The sequence below is a fragment of the Tachysurus fulvidraco genome, chromosome 2 (assembly GCF_022655615.1).
Source record: "Tachysurus fulvidraco isolate hzauxx_2018 chromosome 2, HZAU_PFXX_2.0, whole genome shotgun sequence".
NCBI classification, from domain to species: Eukaryota; Metazoa; Chordata; class Actinopteri; order Siluriformes; family Bagridae; genus Tachysurus; species Tachysurus fulvidraco.
The window spans coordinates 8,730,612-8,753,230 of NC_062519.1; the positions used below are offsets into that span (position 1 = coordinate 8,730,612).

General features: G+C 37.0%; 1 protein-coding gene across 3 annotated transcripts in view; it reads right to left on the bottom strand.

The window, feature by feature from the left end:
* Positions 1-22,619, bottom strand: part of atg7 (ATG7 autophagy related 7 homolog (S. cerevisiae)) — an 87,672-nt gene that overhangs the window by 41,324 nt on the left and 23,729 nt on the right. For all 3 annotated transcript variants that reach the window (XM_047810579.1, XM_047810578.1, XM_047810580.1), the window contains exons 13-17: positions 15,962-16,156; positions 15,570-15,720; positions 9,592-9,668; positions 8,536-8,651; positions 5,212-5,287 (exon numbers count right to left, since the gene is read on the bottom strand). In XM_047810579.1, coding sequence (XP_047666535.1) covers positions 5,212-5,287; positions 8,536-8,651; positions 9,592-9,668; positions 15,570-15,720; positions 15,962-16,156 — 615 coding nt within the window. The remainder of the gene's footprint in view (positions 1-5,211; positions 5,288-8,535; positions 8,652-9,591; positions 9,669-15,569; positions 15,721-15,961; positions 16,157-22,619) is intronic.

A 22,619-nucleotide genomic window follows, 5' to 3' on the forward strand; every position in this document is an offset into this window, starting at 1 on the left:
CACCACCACCTACAGGTAGTCTTGGGTTTGTTACCATGGTGCCCTTCCAGGTCTGCATGACAGATTTCACATTAGCCCTAGATCAGCACTAGATAGCCCTATAAGTATCAGAATATTTCAGCCCAAACCTGGCTGCCTCAGCCATGAGTTTCACACCTTTATAACAAGATGATGGTAAAAAGCTTAACAAATCAAGGTAGAAATATCTAATAAAGCACAACATCATTAATCATTTCACTCCCCATAAACTGAAGCTTAAAAACTCATTAAAGAAGAAAGTCAACATGCACAAAACCTAAGAATAAAAAGGAGCTGAAAATGATCTGTATGAACCAACATCCCTCTACAATAGTTTATGCACAGTAGGAAAAGACTTAGGTCTAACGATATTTAAAAGGGTGCCAATATTAAATGTGCTTTATAAAACAAAAGGCAGTGCTTTTTAAATGTAATCTTTTTTTGACATTTGAATCAAACGGTGTTCCTTATCACTTACTGCATAGGTTGCATGTTTGTATTTAAAAGTAATTCTTGGTCATATTTATGAGGAGTGCCAATATTTTTGGAGTGCACCGTAGGTCAGTTGACTCGCAGGGCCAAAACATCAAGGAAATATTAAACCTACAACATTGCTATTACACAATTCAAGTACATGCAATACTCTGTATCTACACCAGGGGGTGGTGTTGCCTAATGAGCAAAACCAGTTTCACTTGAAGGATTACGGAAAAATAAAAACAGTTCACAATGTCATTAAATCAAGTGATCTGCAATTGCTTATACTAAAATGACTTAAAGGAAAAAGTAAAACACACTAATATACCAAGATATGCAATGTCAAAGAAATAATAAAGCTCCAGTCATTCCCTCTACCCTTCCCATCTTTCCTTCCTCAAACAAGGACACTGACAGGAGGCATTAAAGCCAAAGCTTTAATGTAAAAAGTAATCTGGTTATGCATGAAAGCTTGAAATTTTTTTGCAATTAAAGATTTTCTTTGGGGGGCGATGACATTATGCTGCTTGGGGTCTTTTGTATAGCTTTTGCACTGCCAGTGAGACAGAGTTAATAGCTTGTAGCGTTATGCTTCAGTGGCCTCAGCTTCATCATTAGCCCCCTGCTTGAGTGTGTGTGTGTGTGTGTGTGTGTGTGTGTGTGTGTGTGTGTGTGTGTGTGTATGTGTGTGCGCATCTACAAGTGAGAATGTGTTTGTGAGAAGTGTTACTGAGATGCTGTGCCAGGCTTTGGTGTGCAGGCAGGGGGTCGTGCGGTAGCACTGTGTCAAGCATTTATTATAAAGCGAGATGAAGGATGCACGGCAAAGACTATTAACATTCACAAGGGTGGATCATTAAGGTCAGATTTGAATGATCATAATGAGTCATATGCAATAATTTATTGGTACACAATGAACATCCCCCCCTCCCCCCAAATGTTGGTCTGCTAAACAATCTATCTGTGAACTTTGTTTATCCAAAACGATTCTGCTGCATTAATGCTACTTCATACACTGCAGCCATAAAACTAGCATAACTTCAGGAATAACAGGTCCAGAAGAACTAGTAGAACGAAGGGGACGCCTTAAACGTGTGTTCCTTACATACCCATAAAAATATTTGACCTTGCTATGACCTTAACCCTGTCTGAATCAATCTTAAAATCTAATCAGTCCCTATGTTCCTATGGTTCCATAGATAACACAGTGGCTGACATTAAATACATCTGATTAAGATGTCATCTGATTTTGAAAATAAATGATTGTATTAACTCTACACTGTAGTGTTATAACTCTACATTGTAGTTAAACATTGGTAGTTAAATTAATTGAGGAAAATGACCGAGAACGACAATATATAACCTCTGCGAAACGTAAGTACTTTCTGCTAAACGTGATTAAAAACATTCCGGCTATCAAGGATCTCATGCGTCTTCCTTTTATTGCTCCATTTTCTGTCTCTGTGTGTGAGCAGGGTGTTATAAAGCGAAGCAAACACTGCTGAGCATTGGACTGTTAAACAGGGAAAATAAATAAGACTGTGATAAGTGAGCTGAAAACTTTCCAAAGAATCCTGTTCATTACTGATTTACGCATTCGTGTCTGAGTCTTCCACCTTTGACACTACTCCCTCTGTCAATTTGTGCATCTGAGAGTGAGACCTGTCGAAGACCTTTTATTCATGAGAGCTAGTCCTGATAGGAAAGTATCATCTGGAGCAGCACTTTTGATTATTCGTGTAGATCATCTCATCTTGGTTTTCATTCCGTAAATGCATCCAATCCTTGTCGTAAAGTGTGTGAGTTTTGTGTGTGTGTGAGAGTGAGAGAGAGAGAGAGAGAGAGAGAGAGAGAGAGAGAGAGAGAGAGAGAGAGAGAGAGAGAGAGAGAGAGAGAGAGCACGCTGGTATTTGAGCAGCTTTCAGTGCTAAACAAAAAGACCTTTAGAAAAACATAAATAATACAGCATATCACAGCTGTATAAAAAAAAAAAAACAGGAAGCAATGCCTCGTCCCTCATCTGTAAAAACTCAATTTAATTTAAATAAATTAATTCAATTAAATTCAATTAGTGGACATTGTCTCAAAGCAGCTTTTAAGAACATAAAATGTTAATGTACATTAATTTTAATTTATCCCTAATGAGCAAGCCTGTTATAATTGTGGCAAGGAAAAACTCCTTTATATGGTATCAGGAAGAAACCTTGAGAGGAACTAGACTCAAAAGGGAACCCATCCTCATTTCTGTGACTCCAGAGAGTGTGATTATCAAAAATGTCCTTTCTACAATCCACAATATACTATACATGATATATTTCTATATAATGAACTAAGAATATACTGGTAGATATACATTTTCACTGGCTTCCCATAAAACACACACATTATATAGCCAAACATTGTAGACAACGAAGCATCACAGCTGTATATTTGAAGCACACAAGCTTTCGTACAGAACACCTGTGTATGCTGTAGATTTACAATTTCCCCAAACATGTTCCAGCACGACGATGCCCCTGTGTACAAAGCGAGCTCTATGAAGACATTGTTTGTCAAAATTGGACTGGAAGAACCCAAGTGACCTGCACAGACCCCTGACCTCAACCCCATTAAAGACCTTCAGGTTGAACTGGAAGGCTACAGAGCCCGTACCTTCTTACAACAAACCACTGCCTGACATCGATAATGCTCTAGTGGAAAGCATTTCCAAAAAGCATGAGAATGATAGACACAAACCTTTTTCCGTAGACTGTAAGTGTGTGTTGTTTTATGGGAAGCTGGTTTAAATACATGTCTGTCAGAAAATTCTTAGGGCATTATATAGAAATGTTCCTCTTTACCTTAATAGTTCATTCTGAAACTTCATATACAATAAATTGTGCATTTTTACACTTGAGGTATACGACATGATGACTTGCTCCCTGTTTCTTTCCATCTTATCCAGAGCGCCTTATAGAAGTGCTGTTGAAGTCTGAAGTTCCTAAATATGCCTTATTGCTTATGGTCACATAGTGTACTTCAAAATTCTTCTACCCACAGCCTCAGGTCCTTTATCTATAAATGAATACTTTGAGGAACACCTATTAACTAAGCTATGATGAACATCTCACCACTTCAGGAGTTTCAGCTCTGTTTGCACTTACATTGTAACATCATAATAATAATGAGTCTCACAACAAAATGCCATTAGGCTCAAGCTGCTTTTGCCTCATGGGCAGCCGGACAATGTGACAATCACTCAGAGATTGTAGAAGATTCAGATGTGTACTCTGGTAGTATATATTTTATATAACCTGTAGGTAAATAGTTGACACAACATGGCTAGAGATTCTATGAAATCTATATAGAGATTGGTCTGGACCTGTTGTAGACCACTGATTAAAACACCAGCACTTGCTTTTTAAGCCTAAATAATCAGCGATTTATAAAATACATACTGCAAACTGGAAAATAAATAAATAAATAAATAAATAAATAAAATATCTTTCCTGTTTTCAAATCCAGTATAATATAAAAAGCAAGAGACTACAAAAAAAGGCAAAATAAATAAAACCAATTAAGAACTGAAATAAACATCTAACAGGAGTCTAGTATATTTTACTTGATGTCATTTAATCGCAGCTAATAAATTAGCACTTGATCCAGATTATTTGTTCTGCATATCGCTACTCTATCTCATGCACCAAAAATGCGTTGTGTACTAAGTCGAGGTCATGAAAGACTAAAGTGTGTGCAGGGTACAGGATATTTTGTCATGCTGCTTTGATTTGTCATTTTCATTTGATTTGTAGTCAGTGAGACTGGGATTGATCTTGAAACCACAAATGAATAGTCTCTGTCTTGTCATAAACTTGGAAGAAATCGTACGTGGTCACGTCTTGGTTTCAATCTACAAAGACTCCAAGTGATTTTTAACACCACCTGAGACAATAATATCATTTTCATGATGTTCTTTGTAATGTACATGTTTGTCTCTGCACGTGGAGATATATAGTGCCAATAAATGTCGTGTCTGTATGCTTCATCTTCTTCTGTTTCAAGTAATATAACAAAAGTTCTCAAAGTTGTATAAGCCAAAACAAATTAGATTTTTTTACCTGCTTAAACAAAGGAAATCTGTTTCTATATGCAAATCTTTCCGCATGCTTTACTGCCTTATTTTCTATTTCTTTTCAAAGGGAAAAAAATCGATTTTTTACAATTGGAAAACTGTAGACATAAACTTTAAATAGCGATCCTCCTGTGTCTCATTTATATGTCCCACTACTACCTGCCGTCTGAAAGAAGATATAGCCAAGACCTGATTTTGGCTGATCTCTCATTAACAGTGATAGTTTGTGCTGAATAGATGAGCACAAAGACACGTTTTGACAACCTGTCTGTCAAGTAAGTCTGTGCCTCATTCCAAATGACATCACATCTTTGAAATCACATCTAAATCCAACCCAGATTATCCTGGAAACACATGAGTAACACATCATTGATTCAGATATGGTCAAAATAAGAGATTGTACATTGTAGAATCATATTTTTGTTTAAATTATTATTAAAATCTGGAGTAGTTCTTTAAAAATAGCCCAAGTTCTTTGTTAAAATGTAGGATGTTAACCTGTGTGTTATCTGTGTGTAACATTCGTCGTACACCCTGTGTCCGGCTGGACAGTTCAGATAAAGGAAGAGAAGGGAGGAACTTTCTGGATGACTGCACTCACTAACCTGATGTGGGACGAGACCAAGTGAGGTTGGCGGTTCATTCATGCGATCATCACTGCTACTCGCCACCGCATAGCCGCTGCAAAACAGAGAGAGAGAAAGAGATAGAGAAAGAGAGAGAGTGAGTGAGACAGAGGACAAAAATAGACAGATGACACGCAATGAATACAAAAGCATGTCTGGATTGCGCCGTCTTTGCAGTTTCTCATTCCATGCATCAGTTCCTTTGAAATCCATTTATATTTCAGTTGACTGGTCTAAGAGACTCTCTCTCTCTCTCTCTCTCTCTCTCTCTCTCTCTCTCTCTCTCTCACACACACACACACACACACACACACACACACACACACACACACATCCTGAAGCTATAAACAACCTACAAGAGTTTAAAAAAAAAAATAAAAATCCCCTCCAACAAAACAAAATAAAAAAAAAAACATGTACATCTCTGTTATGCTAATTCCAGCATACAAGCCTGATTAGCAGATGCTCTAAACCGGATCTGAGGCAGGTGAAAACCTGGCCGGCAGGAGCCACCTCTGCTCTTCAGGACTGTTTTGGGTGCACTGACTGGAGCATCTTCAGGGAGGCTGCAACCAACTGTGATTCTGTCAACTTGGAAGAGTACATGGCATCAGTGACCAGCCACATCGTCTTCAAGACCATCACCACACGCTCCAACCAGAAGCCACTGATGACTACTAAGGTGCGTGTGCTGCTGAAGTCTAGAGAAATAGTCTTCAGAGCAAGGAAAAGGATGGCCCTAAGAACAGCAAGGGCCAAACTGTACCGAGCAATCAGAAAAGCAAAGCGTGCACATGCCCAGACAAACCAAAGCCACTTCCTGGACAGCGGAGGCACCCAGCACATGTTGCAGGGCATCCAGGTGATCAAGAACTACAAGACAGCTTCACCTGCCTTTGACAGAGACGCCTCCCTCCCAGATGCGCTGAACGGCTTCTATGCTTGGTTTGAGGTGCAGAACAACGTAGTGGCAAGGAAGACCATCCCTCTCTGTCGATCAAGTAGTCTGTCTATCCATGGCCTCTAGAGAAGGTTGCTGGACCAGAAAACAATACTGGGAATGTGCAGAACAGCTGAGCAGCTGAGGCTTGTCAAGACCCAGCTACCACCTTCACTGGACCCCCTGCAGTTTGCGTATCGCCGATCCATGGACAATGCCATTACCACGACCCTTCATTTGGCCTTATCCCACCTGGACAATAAAGATACATATGTACGAATGCTTTTTATAGACTTCGGTTCAGCATTTAACACAATCATCTCTCAGCACCTGATCAAGAAGCTGAGCATGCTGGGCCTGAACACCCCCCTCTGCAACTGGATCCTCAATCAGTCTGAATCGGGAACAGCATACCCGGCACCATACTTTGAGCACTGGAGTTCCTCAGGGCTGCCTGCTCAGCCCACTGCTGTTTACTTTGCTGGCTCATGACTGCACAGCAATGCAAAGATCAAATCACATCATCAAGTTCATGAACGTGGTGGGTCTCACCAACATGAATACAGGCATACAGGGAGGAGGAGAAACAGCTAACTGCCTGGTGAATAGCCAATAACCTGTCTCTAAATTTTGATAAAACTAAAGAGATGGTTGTTGACTTCAAGAGATCACAGAGCGACCATTCCCCCACCTTGGTCAAGAGCTTCTTGGTGTTCATCTGGCAGAGAACTTCACCTGGTCACTCAACACCAGCTTCATCACCAAGAAAGCCCAACATCACCTTTACTTAATACAAAGGCTGAAAAAAGGCTTTATATGTGTGGTATTTTGTCTTGTAGTGTTTTGCATTATTTGTTTGCACTGTTATTTTGTCTTGCACAACTTGTGCTAGGTTGCACAGATGCACTTTATGTGGCTAGGATTAACTCCTTCAAGTCCTTAGCTCTGTGTTATTCTATGCAGCCCTGTTTTTGTTCTATGTAGCACCATGGTCCTGGAGAAACATTCATTTCACTATTTACAGCGTTAGCTGTGTATGGTTGAAATGACAATAAAATCATCTTGAAATAAGAAGGAACCAACAATTTGATGATGACACTGAGCAGCAGACTTGATGCAGTTACTGCAAGGAAGGGATTTGCAGTAAAATATATGGAATGGTATTTACTTTCAATTCTTATCTGTTCCTTTACTTTTGTTTACCTAAAGATTAGGTGGTCTGCTGGGATCAATGCTATGTTATAACAATAGCTTATATAATAAGCTAGCTATAATATAGCTATAGCTATATCCCCCCCTCACTGAAATGATAAATGAGTTTTCAGTTCAATTAAAACAGAAATGTCACTGGGATTTAAGATATAAAATTGGCATTTAAAATTCTGTCTTTTTTGTCCAAACCCTCAATGCCTGGCAGGAAGCCAATCTTCACCTCACAGCATAAAGTCTTTTTGGCAAAACTCATTTTTCAGCTGAAAGCTGCTAGCTAAGTCTAAGGCAACGTGAGATATGAGAAGGCAGGATGGCAGCAGTCAGAAGGGCATCTGGAATTTGTGAGATGGATGTATTTTTTTTTTTGACTTATATATATATATATATATATATATATATATATATATATATATATATATATATATATTAACAATAATGAGCACCTGTCTATCATCACAGGCCTTTATAGCATATTTCATTATTCAGATTTGAAATGATACCATGTTCAAGCACCAGTTTTACTCCAAAATATTTAGGAAGATTCGTTTTGTGCAAAGTTTTCGTTTTCACCAGAACATAGATTCAAAGCCAACTGAAAATGTACCTTAAATTATAGCCACTACAGCAAACAACCCAAATATCCCTCTGTTATCTTTTTTTTTTTTTTTTGCAGATTCTTTTGACCAGAGCCATATCAGGTTTTCACAAAATTGTTTAATGCATCTGAAGAGATGTTCCATCCAAGATATCATCTTTTGTCTGGTGAAACAGCAAGAGCTCTATTTACGCTGAGATATCTACACAGAGTAAACATCAAAGTAAGTGCAAACGTATTACAAGGAAATGCTGTTTTTATGTTCTGTTTGAGCATCAATTCTAAAGTAAAAAAAAGTACACTACAATAGCACTTGTTATGCTGTGCATTCCTCTCAGTTCTACACACTGAAGTGTAAAAAATGGTCCAATGAACCAATGGATTGATTTGATGGCCCAGACAGGAAAGTGGTTGATGGCTAAATAATTATAACATAAACTATGAATAGAAAACAGACAATATAACATGTACAGTGTTTTTTTTCCCCTTTTTTTTCTCATTTATAAAACAGACTGCGTTAGGAGAGGTCTATTTGTGGGTGTGATGTAGCTCTCACCCCTCTGGGTGCTGCAGGATGGAGACCATCAGCTCAACAGCTAGAGCTCCAGCAATCATAGCCAAACCAGGCCTGCTCACTGTACACTGCTGATCCAGAGTCCTGTCCCTGGTCGACTGGATTTAAAAAACAAACAAACAAACAAACAAACAAACAAACAAACAAACAAATAATAAAAAAATAAAAAAATTCAGTAACCCAATTTTTTCATACAATTTGCCAATAAAACGTGACAGTTATTAAGAAACCTGTAAATGAATACAGCTAAAAGAAGAACTGATTAAAAAGTTTTGATTAATATGACATCAACTAAATGTCTTAACAGTCATTTTACATCAATGAAATCAAACAGATAAATATCATGTTACATCATACTAAACAACCAGGAAATGCTTTCTTGTATTGTTTCAGAAGAAGTAATTAAACACCTATGAATTTCACATGCACAGGATATTACCTGTGAGGATTCGTTCCAAACCTTCTTCTACCTGACACTTTTAAACAGGGTTAATTTTCCAAACTACAAGTCCTGGCAATTTTATTCCATATTCCAATTTACAGTTGGTTGTTTGGATGAATGGATGGATTTAAATGCATCAATGAATGCAAAGATGGGATTAGATGAATGATTTGAGAGGGAAAAGGTTCAATGGAATATTATTAATAGGCAGATGGGATTGGACAGATCATGGATGGACATTATGGATCGACTGATGGACAGAGACCATTGGATGGATCATGGCTGGATAGACGAATGAATGTGGATGGTTTTTTGAAAGGCTGGAGAGGCAGATAGGAATGAAATTATTTTTGATGAATGGGTAGATATATTCAAATATAAGAATATTTTGGACAGATGGATGGATGGATGGATGAATTAAATTTATTAGATTGCATATATTGTTCTGGACTGATGGATGAAAATGAATGGATTTTGGATGAACGGATGAGATTTAATGTAGAATTAATATTTTGGACAGATGGGTGGATGAATGTGTAATTGGAGAGATGATGAATGGAGAACTAACGATTGTTAAAGAAAATAAGGAAACTCACATCTCCTGGGGCAACAACATCATTGCAGAAGTAACAGCCTAGTCGATGGCCAGGTATGTTCGAAAACAGAGATGCTCCTGAAAATATAAACAGTAATCGTTAATATAAGAAAAGTAATATACTGCAATTCTGTGCAATTATTTGCTCTTTTATGGCAAAGACATGGCAATTACATTAACCAGAGCAAGTATTCATGAAATGTGAGATTGATTATACTTCCACACTCACATTACAGTACAATAGTATAAGGCAGTTGTAGAGTATTTTACTGGATTCTAGGTTTAATAATTCAAAGATAGTATAAATAGATTCTCATCAGCTTATGAAATGGAAAAAGGTTTTAAAAAAAGACATAGATCATAAATTCAAACAGCCAATCATGTAACAGCAGCAGAACACATTAAAATCATGAATATAGAGTATATGAGTTTCAGTTAGTGTTCACATCAAACATCAGAATAGAAAAAAAAAGATCTTATTTACTTGAACCATGACTTGATTGCTGGTGACATATGTGCAATACTTCAGAAACCGCTTATAATGGATGAGTTTTATTACAAACACAATCTGAGGCTACATGGCCTTAGACCATTTGAATCTAGATTTATGGACACAATTTACTCATGTTAAACAGTCAGGTCCAACATGTTTAGACAGTGACAATGTTTGTTATTTTTACATCAGTGGATTTGAAATTAATCAAACAAGATGTGGTTGAAGTGTATACTTTCAGCGTTCACACAAGGTGCATTGCATTAGCCATTTATGAATTGCATAATCCCTCCATTTCATAGGCTCAAATGAAATTAGACAAACTAATCAGAAGGATTCGTTTCCTATTTTAAGCTGCTTTGTCAGGTTTTTACTGCAGTCACCTTCAGTTTGTGTCGGTTCTACTGCCTTCTGCTTTGTCTTCAGGAAGTGAAAAGCATGCTTAATTGGGCTGAGGTCAGGTGACCGAGTGCCAGTTGAAAGTGTGTGGTGTGTAGTGTGAAGTGCTGTCCTACGAGTTTTGCAGCTTTTGACTTAATCTGTGCAAAACATACTGTATATCTCTATGAGACAGAATTCATCTTATTACTTCTATCAGCATTCACATCATCAGTAAACGCCAGTGACCCAGTTCCACTTTGCTTCCACTTTCTTTTCTCCCAATCTTTCTCCCATCATTCTGCTACAGAGATTGTACTTTCTTATCATGAATCTTGTTCCAGAACTTGACAATATTTTAAATATGTTTTCTAGCAATGACTATTCACGCTTTCCCGTTCTTGAGTGTTACTATTGGTTTGCATAACGGTGTAAACCCTCTCTACCATGATATACCTATCGCCTTGAGAGTATTCATGATGTGGCTGGATGCAGTAAAGGAACGTTTTTCTTTACCAAGGAAAGAATTCATCTGCTTTAGTTGTCCTGTGAGATCTAGCAGATCATTTGGTGTTGCGGAGTTCAGCAGTACATTCCTTTCTTTAAAGAATGTACCAAATTGGTCTTTTGCCATTCCAAAAATCTCTGCTATCTCTCTGATAAATCATGTTTGTTTTTTATAGCCTAGTGATGACCTCCTTCTTGTGCATCAACACCTCTATGTGTAAGATATTGACAGTTCCCATGAAAAGCCACAAGACACAAATTTAGCACCAGACGTTTCAGTCTTTTTTTTTTTTATCTGTGAAAATAGAAAGCTTATATAAAAATGTCTAATGAAATATTTTTGCTAACCTCCATAAATTAAACCTGAAAATCTACACTTCAATCAGATATTGATTGACTGCTTCACTTCAAATCCACTGTGTTGGTGTACAGAGGCACAAATTATTAAAATGGCATCACTGTCCAAATACTTGGACAATGGATATGACTGTAATAGCTACTTCCTGCAATATAACGTGCCATGTCACAAAGCACAAGTCATCTCAAACTGCTTTTATGAGCATGACAATGAGTTCACCAGTCACCAGATCTAAATCTAATTGAGCACCGTTGGGATGTGGTAGAATGGGAGATTTGCAGGATGAATGTGCAGCTGCCAAATCTACAGCAATTACGTGATTCAATTATGTCAACATGGAGATTGGGGGGAAAAAAAAAAAAAGCCTTCTAACGCTATGCAGAATCTACAACACAAGGAACTGAGGCTGTGTTGAAAGCTGGGGCACTGTACAAATTAATAGAGTTGTACCAAAGAATAAACTGGCTAGTTAGTGTACATTTTTGCAGTTATGCCTATAATACATCATAAAACTACAAAAATACAATTAAAAGGTCACAAACAGTTATTTAGAAATAAATGATCATGTCAAAGATAAAATAATGCACTAAATGTGTAAATTCAAGGATAACTGACTGTTAACCATCTCAATTGAACACAACGATGGGTTAAAAATAAATAAATAAAAAAAATCACGTATAAAATGTAAATAAAATTCTATTTATTTTTCCTCAGGAATGAACACATAAATTCAAGAGAAAAGGAAAATTCGAACACTATGCTACTTACCTAAATCTACTATGGCTTGACATTTAAAATGACCTAAATGGCTAAAAACAACCTCTACCTCCTATCATTTGACAAGTAAAAGTAGGAACATATTCTAAAGAACATCTGTCTATCTCCTTTTATTTCTTTTCTGCTTAAGCAAAGTATGAAAACACTGTGTGAAGGTTTAAGTGTTCAAAATAACTTAGTTTACTCCTACCATCTGACGTAAAATGACCCGAACGGCTGAAAACCTTTCTAAGCATCTCCTCTACCAATCATTTTAACAAATTCCTGAAGCAGAAGCACAATATAAATAACCTGCTTTATTGACCTTTTATTGGTTTTATTTAGAATATTCATTTTATTCTCAAATTCAAACCTGCAAAAGGAGATAGATTGAAGACATTTAATTATGGAGCTTGACAGTAAATTGCTTTAAAGCCCAGGCGAAATGAACTTCATAATTGCTTTGTAATGAGGTTAATGTTGGTCTTGTGGGCTACAATCTGCAGTTCAACATTTGAATAATTGAAGACATTTCAGTGTCTACCAGTAATCCACCAGTATTTCTTTTTGCTAGATTTACTCTTTCCAATTGCAAGTCTGATAATACTTGTTCCCCCCACTGATCAGCTGGAAGATTAAAGCCTCTGACAGGTGAAGTGAATAGCATTATCTCATTATAATGGCAGCACAGGCACAGGCTCCCATCCCAAAGCATCTAGACATTGTGCCAGCTCTAGTTGTACTCCAGTTCATGAAGATGACAGACCTTCAGTGAGAACAGACCAACCCTCTGAGCTTCCTGAGGCACCGAGAGATGTACCAGCTACAGTTGGATTCCACTACATAAAGATTTCAGACATTCAAAGAGAAGATGCCAACTACATGTGGTCCTTGATGACAACAACCATCTAATCAATACACAATTGTCAGACTATATATATATATATATATATATATATATATATATATATATATATATATATATATATATATATACAAACACACACACACATATATATATATATATATATATATATATATATATATATATATATATATATATATATATGAATGACTGTAGAAAGGACATTATTTATAATAACACTCTCAGTTGTTTATAAAAAATTATAATCACACCCTCCAGTGTCACCCAAATGAGGATGAGGTTCCCTTTTGAGTCTGGTTCCTCTCAAGGGTTCTTCCTCTTCCATCTAAGGGAGTTTTTCCTTGCCACAGTTGTTCAGGAAATACAAACTTTGTTCAGGAATGGTTTGAGTAACATGACAGAGTTCAGTATTAACTTGACCTCCAATTAGTGTGATATGCTGGACAAACAATTCTGATCCATGGTGGTCCTACCTTACAATAAATCCCAACAGGATTTAAGAGATTTGATACTAACTTCTTGGTGTTATTTACATTTACATGTCCACTATTTGGCAGACGCCCTTATCCAGAGCTTCTTACATTATTTAATTTTATACAACTGAGCAATTGAGGGTTAAGGACCTTGCTCAGGGGCCAAACAGTGGCATCTTGGTGAACCTGGGATGAAACTCACAATCTTGTGATTGATAGTCCAATAGCTTAACCACTAGGCTACCACATGCCATAACATTGGTGTTATGGTGCCAGATACCACAGCCTTCAGAGGTCTTGTGCAATCCATGCCTCGATAGGTCAAAGGTGTTTTGGGGGACAGACACAATATTAGGCAGGTGGTTTTAATGTTATGGCTAATCTGTGTCTTACAAAACTATGCATACTTGGCTAATTTTCATTCATTTCATTCATTTGTGAATTTATGAAGTCTGAGTGATTTAAGCAAATGAAAGTTAAACTGATAAACTGATAAGTGAAAGCTAATGAAGTATGTTGATACATGTAGAATTAAACAACCCCTGTTCCCTTTGCATCTCTGGCTGGTGTATGACAGGTATTTTATCAGATTTCTGGTTGAATTTTTCAATCTTTCCTTCTTTGATTTTTAAACTAGAGATGCATCAGTACTGATACTGGTATCATAAATTAGTCCAATACTCATTTACTCAAATTCCAGTACACAATACCATGCGTAAGCCTGGTGAACTTTGCTGTGCTAATTAACAGACGACACGAACGGACAAAAGGCTACCAGATAGTATGCCACAGCTAATGATGGCAATTAACCAACCAACACTGCAGCAAACTCTGGATAGGCAAGAAAAATGTCTAGGCAAAACCTAAGAATTAACGCTTAACCAGTATGTTGTTTTTGACAATTATTCACTATTAGGTGTTGATAATGAGAGATTCTCACAGAAATAAAATAAAAATGCCCTTCAATGCACCTCAAGTTACCTCAAGTAAAGACAAAACAGAAATCTCCAATTCAACCATTCTAACTCCAAGGTTAACTTCAAATAAAATAGCTCATGTTTATAAAATAAAAAAAAATCATGGCTTCTATTGTCCCTGAAGACTCAATAAAATTGCTTACTAAAAACTGAATTTGACTTCCCTACTCTGTTAGTTGATGACAATGGCTCAGGTCACTCATGTTCCCTACTCAATTCTTATTCCCTTACCTCCTTTGAAATGCCTAAACACAGCTTTTGCCAGATAACATGAATATATAATAAGTAATCATAGGGAATGTGAGCAACAGCATGGAGGAGAAACGAGCAAATCTAAAAAGGATAAGATGCCATTGATATTCATGTAAAAATGCTAAATGCCGTAAATGTAAAAAAAATAAATAAAAAATTCTCTCTCGCTCTCTCTCTCGCTCTCTCTCTCTCTCTCTCTCTCTCTATATATATATATATATATATATATATATATATATATATATATATATATATATATATATATATATATATTAGAAATATCGTACCTTGGTTTGTAGGTCTCTACAATGGTCTCTACAATGAAATGGGGTGTTACCAAAACACAGTGCAGAATCAATTCAATTCAAATCCCTATACAAATAAATTGAATTGAATCAAATTAAATAAAGGTTAAATATTTGTGCTATAATGATCGGCAAAGTCTTTATGACTTTTCCCTGCATATTTATGATGGTTTAAAATGCTTATTCTTGGGGGTTAACATAACATACATTATATCATATGGATATCAAAAACATCTGATTCTTCCAGTTAAAAACTACAGCTTGTTAACATGCTATGTTCTTTATGTTGAACGAATAAATGAAAATGTACACCTGCTGATTGGCCGGAAGACAGTGGAGAAAGAATGATGCAATATTGGCAGAGATGACTGTCCTGGAAAGTCATAACAGAAATACTACTTCCTTTATGCATTCTTTAAAATCTGCCAAACTATTATTACAGTAATCATATTATTCATTCATTAGACAGAATTCTGCACTATGTATAATTATGTATATATTTAAAAATCCCCAATGAGCCGTTTCATTCACTGTCAAATTTAATCAACGGGAAATAAAATTGGACAAAATGTTGTGTGGCTCTATGTGTCCTACCTGGCGTAGCTGGAGTTAAGGAAGAAGAGGAGTCTGATTCAGACAAGGGAGATGATTCTTTGGTGTCTCCAGTGTCTGAGATTTTGGGTTTCTTAAGGCCATGCCTCATTACAACAAAGGTGTCAAAGCCGAGAGCTGCATTAACTACAAGCTGGAAGAGCAAATATGTTAGGAGTTATTTCAGATAACTAGCAATTTGTAACAAGAGAAAAAGATTTTAAAAGCCCAAAGGCAAGTGTGAAATTAATTCTGTTAGATTTTCTGTGCATCAATATATTTTTTGCCCTCTAAAATGTGCTACAGTGCATACAGTCGTGCCAATTAGTCTATAGAAAAAAAAAACATACACCGCTTTACTGATGTATTATTCACACCAGTAACAGTTAAAATACCTTTCTCTGGCTTGCTGCAATGACTGTGGGGAGCCAGCGACTCTCCCGCGTGTCCATAAGCAGGAAGACAACGTCGTGTGCTGAGATCAGTGCCTCCAACTGCTCCACATCTGTCTGTGCTTGAGTAATCATCGCTTCAGAAAAACTCACAGGGTGGCCAGGCATGGGGATGCTCATGTTGAATCCTTCAGCATTCTGAAACAGAAAAGAAGACTTTTTATTATGCGTGAAATATAGTTCTTTTACAGAGTCATGGTGGTGCAGGGATTTGAACCTGAGGTTTGCATGTAGGTTTCTTCCATTATGCCAAAAACATAACAATAAGGGGAATATATAGACAAAAAAGCACAAAAAACAGACGATGAATATAAACAAATTAAATAATCTCTTCTAAAAATAGATTACATTAAAGGAAAAAATAAAATCAAAAAGTAAAACTCAGTAAGACTGCCTAGAAGAGCAACCTGAATTTTCTGATTAAGGTGTCATCCAGTCATCAAGAATGTGATTGTAACCACCCTTTTGTTAGCATGTTAGCTGTCCATACAAACTCAACAAGATATATAGCAGAGTATTGAGGCATTCCATCTCAATGCATAAAATGAATCCCTTGATGTGTAAAAAAATTGTGTAAATTTTATTTTTTGGAAAACTGGCTACTACTATTCCATCTTACTATATCCAGAGAACAGGTATTTTATTTATTTGACATTACAAGTTGACTCACCATTTTTATCTTGTGGATACATGGCACCAAATATTGAACGCAATTTTACAAAAATACAATTTATAAAAATACAAAAATATCCCCTTGTAAATACGGATATTGTTGTGGTGTGTATTTCATGTCACCAGGACCTTAATGCTCCCAGTAGGGCCACCTGTAGTAAACAGAAATGATAGCAGACTTAGGAGTGGGCCAAATTAGGAGGAGGCTAAACCTTTGCAATGAAGTCCTGCTTTGGGAATGGGACATGATTGGAAGGAATGACCACCCACATATGAAACGGAGTGGTCGCAAACTACCAACTAGGTTTGTAAAGTTCGTCGCAACAAATGCAGGTATTCACAAAGGATGGTGCTTTTTGGAGGCAAGTGGACATAAAGCTAGGGTGCCAAAACATTTGGAGGCAAGTGGACACAAGCATGTGACATCATCCAAATACTCCTGAGGAAGTTCCCCTCATTGTGTTGAGTGTTTTGATATGTCACATGTCTATGTTGTAAAAAGTTTTTTGATTTTGCATATTTTGGGGGCGGGGCTGCGGCACAACTGAAAGGCCAGTCGGTACACCAATTTAAAACTTTGTTCAGAGTTTCATCCTAAAGGAGCTGGCCGAGTTTAGTGTAGATAGTTCGAAAGCTTGCCGAGTTATAAACCTCCAAAGTTTATAATGGGAGTCTATGGGGAAAAAAGGCCAATTTGAGACCCGGTACCTTAAGTACCGGTATTCGGATCACTTAGAAAAGTAATAGCAACAAACTTCAGACCAGGTTCTACAACATATCCGAATTTGGTTCATGTGGCTGAAAAGCCCTAGGAGGAGTTACTAGGAGGAGTTACTCTTGATAAATTTTTGTCTAAGCTTAAATAGGAAAACAGAATGTTGGCTTCTACAAAGCCAACATAATTACAAACACTTTATGAACACAATGTTCCTCATAAATGTACTTGGAACAAGAGCACCTTGAGCCAAAAGTCAATGTAAGTAAGTAGAAAAAGTTAGGGTTTGGTAGAGCCAGAAGGGCTGGAGTATCATTTGTAAAAGCAAAAAAAAATCTAAATGCCACACGTGGAGGAGAAAAGACCACACACAAGCTTTGCTAGGCAAGTGCAACCTCTACTGAGGATATTGTTAAGTGATTGATGGAGTAGATGCCCTCCCTTCAGAAGGCAGTAGCAGAAACCTCTGGTGTGTTGTAGTTCATCTCTGTGGCTGAGGAAAATTAAACTCCATGATTGCAAATGCTGGGATGAATAAGACTTGGCAATATACAGTATGTTGAAGGCACTGAATAAGTTTGGGGCTGTGAGATAAATATGCTGTTTCACATTATCTTTTTCCAAAAATGAAGGAAAAAAGAGTTTAAAGATTAACATTTTAGGCTACCAGTTGAAGCAGTCTTATTGTTATTGTTGCAATCTCTAAAGGTGTTGCCAAAGCTCTATTTGCAGACCATGTATCCTAACCTCTGGTGTAGACAGTGACCAAAAGACAAAGGCCAGATTCAAAAATTAGGTTCTTCCATGGGTCCACCATGATAGGTTAAGGACATTTTGAAGGAGTGTGGAGAAGAGCTGCTGCTCTGCTGAATTGAGAGAACCATCTGAGCTGGATTAGAGACCTTACAAGACTGCTCCCTGATTGGCTCCTTTTGAAGTCGGATTAAGCACATACTGCTGGGTGGAAACATCTGGAAAAATCTCAGAAGGAGATGTGGCTGGGGATAGAGAAGTCTGGATTGACCAACATAGCCTGTCACCTCTGTGATACCCTTCATGAAGTGAAGAAGAAAGATGAAAATGAAATGAAAAAAGAGGATAAATAAAAAGAAGATAAATAAAAATGCATCTTGTATATGCTTTTATACTACACGTGGTCTTTGAGGACAACAACCTCCTAATCAATACACAATTGTCACACTGTATATTGATAATCACACACTCTAGGGTCACCCAAATGAGGATGAGGTTCCCCTTTGAGTCTGGTTCCTCTCAAAGTTTCTTCCCTAACCATCCAAGGGAATTTTTCCTTGCCACAGTCACCTCAGGCTTGCTCATAGGGGATATATACAAACACATTAAAATATATCTAATCATAATCTTGAATTATTTTATTCTATTAACTTTTTGGTTTATGTTTATGTTCTGTAAAGCTGCAAAGACAATGTCCATCGCTAAAAGTGCTATGCAAATATGGACTATTAGTAGGAGCCAGACCAAATTAAAGTGGGTCACTTCATCATTGCATGGCTTTTCATATATTTTGTTAACTAATTAAATCGGAGACACAGTATAATTAATGATCTGTTGTGCTTTAATGCCTGACATTTTACCAAGGTGCATAATATGTCCACTGCACCTTGTGTGTTTCCTTTGATTATTCATTTAAATTTTAATGTAAAAAAATATTAATTTGTCTATGTCGAAAAAAAGAGAGATGACGCACGAGACTGAAGTGATTAGTGAATCATACATTGCTCACATTCTGATGTCTCACCACTCCTGAAATGAGTATTACTCAAAGGAGGTCAGTCTCTCTCTCTATCTCCCTGCCTGTGTGTGTGTGTGTGTGTGTGTGTGTGTGTGTGTGTGTGTGTGTGTGTGTGTGTGTGTGTGTGTGTGTGTGTGTGTGTGTGTGTGTGTGTGTGTGAGCAGAACTTGAGCATTAATTATGGCTAAGATAACAGAGCAGTGTCTAATTAGCTCTAAGCACACAGGGGTTTTGTAAGGGTAAGGTATAAACCTCTCATTAGCCAAACAGTGGGAGATGATCAATGCAGGAAACATCAATAAATTATGAGCAGTATGTAAACAGAGCAGAACGCTAATTCACCAGAATGAACAAGCATAAATTACGTAAAGGCGGACATAGGGATTTTGGAGTGAGAACTGCTTGAGAACCACACAGGCACACAAATAAGAATTACCATCTTTCTGAGGTATTTTGATTGGCCTGCATTTTACTGTGGCTAAATAATACAATGTCTGCTATATGCCTTAAAAATCTACCTCATCCATAACGTCTAGCCCTAACCTCAGTAGCCCTGTGCCCCAATCATATTGATCTTCAATTACTGCCATTCAAACTACATACTTGTAAATACTCTATAGGATAAATCACTACAGGAAGAGGCAGCTGCACATTATTTTTCCATACTATTTAGCCCACAGGAACTTAAACATGAAAAAACTGAAGATGCTCTCTAGACTCAAATACATTTTGTGTGTGATGAAAAGGGAGAAGACCAAAATGTCATAGTTATGAGTCACCTCCTTTGCTTCTGTAGAGTGTCTATTTCAGTTGTTCTCATTAGCAAGTTACTATTCTTGTTTCTGATCTTGAAGCAAGATGAAACACTTCATCTGTGATTTAAAGGTCCTTAGTTCCTGTATTCTTTAGTAGTGAAACGGAACTTTGCCAAAGGAAGATGACTTTGTGCGAGGAAACATGAATGGTAAGATCAAATAAGACAACATAATGAGAAAGACACTATAAATGGACACTTTTCTGTAGCCCCTCTATATACACCAGATACCACTACACTTGCTCATTTATGCAGTTCATCATCATGTGGAAAATTGTCTCTTAGGATAAAAAAAATGCAATAGATATGACTTGTTAAAGAATGGCCAGAGTGGTTTGAGCTGAATTTGGCAAGAAAACACTGATAATTAAAACACACTCTTACTAAACATCAAACATTAAGGCTACAACAGCATCAGATTTTACTCCTTTTAAAAAAGATTAACTATTGTGTGTGGCTCAGTTGGGAATATCTACAATGTGGGCACCTTTATAGTCTCACTAAATGTCCAAAACGTATATTTAAATGGGAACATTATTTAAAAAACAACAACAACAAGAACAACAACAACAACTTGAAACTAGAAGAATTTACTATTTTTATCACCTTCCCATGATGGCTTGATAAAATATTTTTCAGGCCAAAGTCAGCAAGATGTTCCTGATCATTCCAGAATAAGCTTCTAAGGATGAATAAGGATGAATCATAATTGAGATTCATGCTCAAATGTCAAAAAATACTGTTAGATATAGTGTGATCTGTCAATTAGCTTCAGGTCTCCACGTTTATGCATCACATAAGATGCAGTGTGATGAGTAATGCCTCAGCCTGAGCTCAACACTTTACATGAACCGCTCAGATCTGTTGCACAGATGTAAGGACATTTATTTTGTTTCTTAAATGCAAACTCAGATTTGGCTAGAAAGCTTGATTGGGTTCATTCGCTCATAAAAGAAATAACCAACAGCAATCCATAGAGATCGGCTTTCTCAAGTGTCAAAAATCTCACATTAGAACAAATAAAAAAAATAAATTTTTATTTTAGTATCAATTCCTAATGGTGAGATTTCTGTCCAAATTTCTGTGCTAAAAAAAAATGAAATCATATCATGACGACACAGAGTCTGGTTCAAATACAAACGATTTACATTGTGATTTCTAGTAACTAGAGACAGCACTAAATATAGGACAACTGCAACATGAGCATAAGGCATTACAAGAGTTTGGCAGTCTACATGGACAGCCTGCTATCAGCACAGAGCCTGGAGATAATAAGCATGACAGTGTTATGGTTTTTTAGGATTGGAATTTTTAGCATTTTGAATAAATTCACATGGCTCCTGTTTGAGGTCATACAGTGCAGAGCTTTTCGAACTGACAAAATTCTAGTTTTCTTGCGTCTGCCTCGAAACGCATTATGTACATTATCACTAACTTGAAAAGCTGTAATTGGCATCGTGTATCTGTTCACATGGTTTCCATGTCATAAGATTTACAATTGAAATAAAGATGTATCACCTTAAAAATGGGTAAGGTATATGTAAAGAAAAAAAATGGAATGTGTGCATACCTAAAAATTACTGGAAATTTTTTTTTACAGAAATATGCTGTCAACTTGGGTTGTTTATGTTGTATAACACATAACCCAGTACACTTGCTGACTTGGATGATGCAGGTACAACTGAGTTCAGGTTTAAGCTTTCGTTAATTGAGATATGTCTTCCAGTAAAATAAGACTGCATTTAATCAATACAAGCTAGCTGAGCTAGTTGTGGTGGTTCAGTGTCTTTTTTACAAGGAATTCTAGCCTGCTTTGTTGAGGCCATGTTCAGCATTCAGATTCTTTGTCACACCACACTCACAGTGGTGTTTAATGGCGCCGCCCTCTGAGATGCCCCAAGTGCTTGTTCATAAGTATTTAAAAAGAAATCTGTGTAAGGTTATCCAATCAGAAGTAAATCTTCTCTCACTGAAAGCCAAAAGTGTTCTGATTGATTTAAATCGAAACTGCATGTTCATGCTAAAAAGGGTTAAGGTTCATGTCACAGGTAAGAAGGTCATGTGTTCAAATCCCAGCACCACTTAACTGCCTTGACTGGGTCCTTGAGCTACACCCTTGTTGTATCCACAAAATAAGCAAACACACTGGGTAATGTGTTATTTTATACAATACAAGCTATTCTTTATCGTAAATATCATATTAAAGGTTGTTTACTGTAACCTTTACAGTACTTTATTGTTACCAGTAAATTACTGTCCACTCTACAGTAATTTTTACAGTGCAAAACAAGGCTCATCATAATTATGTTAGCAGCAGGATGAGAATGACATGCTTCCAAGTAGTCGTGGTTAATTACATTACATTATCATACACACTCATGATTAGCAGTTTAGTGGTTTCTGAGAAGAATCTATAAGAAATATACTTCCAAATCAACCCAGAAACAGAAAATGAGTCAATGACCAGCTCAGTCTTCTGAAATGAACACTACTGAAAACGTGTGGGTAGAAATGAATGGCAGATTATTGGCACCATTAATACATCATTGGCATAAGAAGCACGCTCATACACCTTACACTACATGTTTCTTTCTCTGTCTAGACACCTTATATTAATATATAAGGAGCG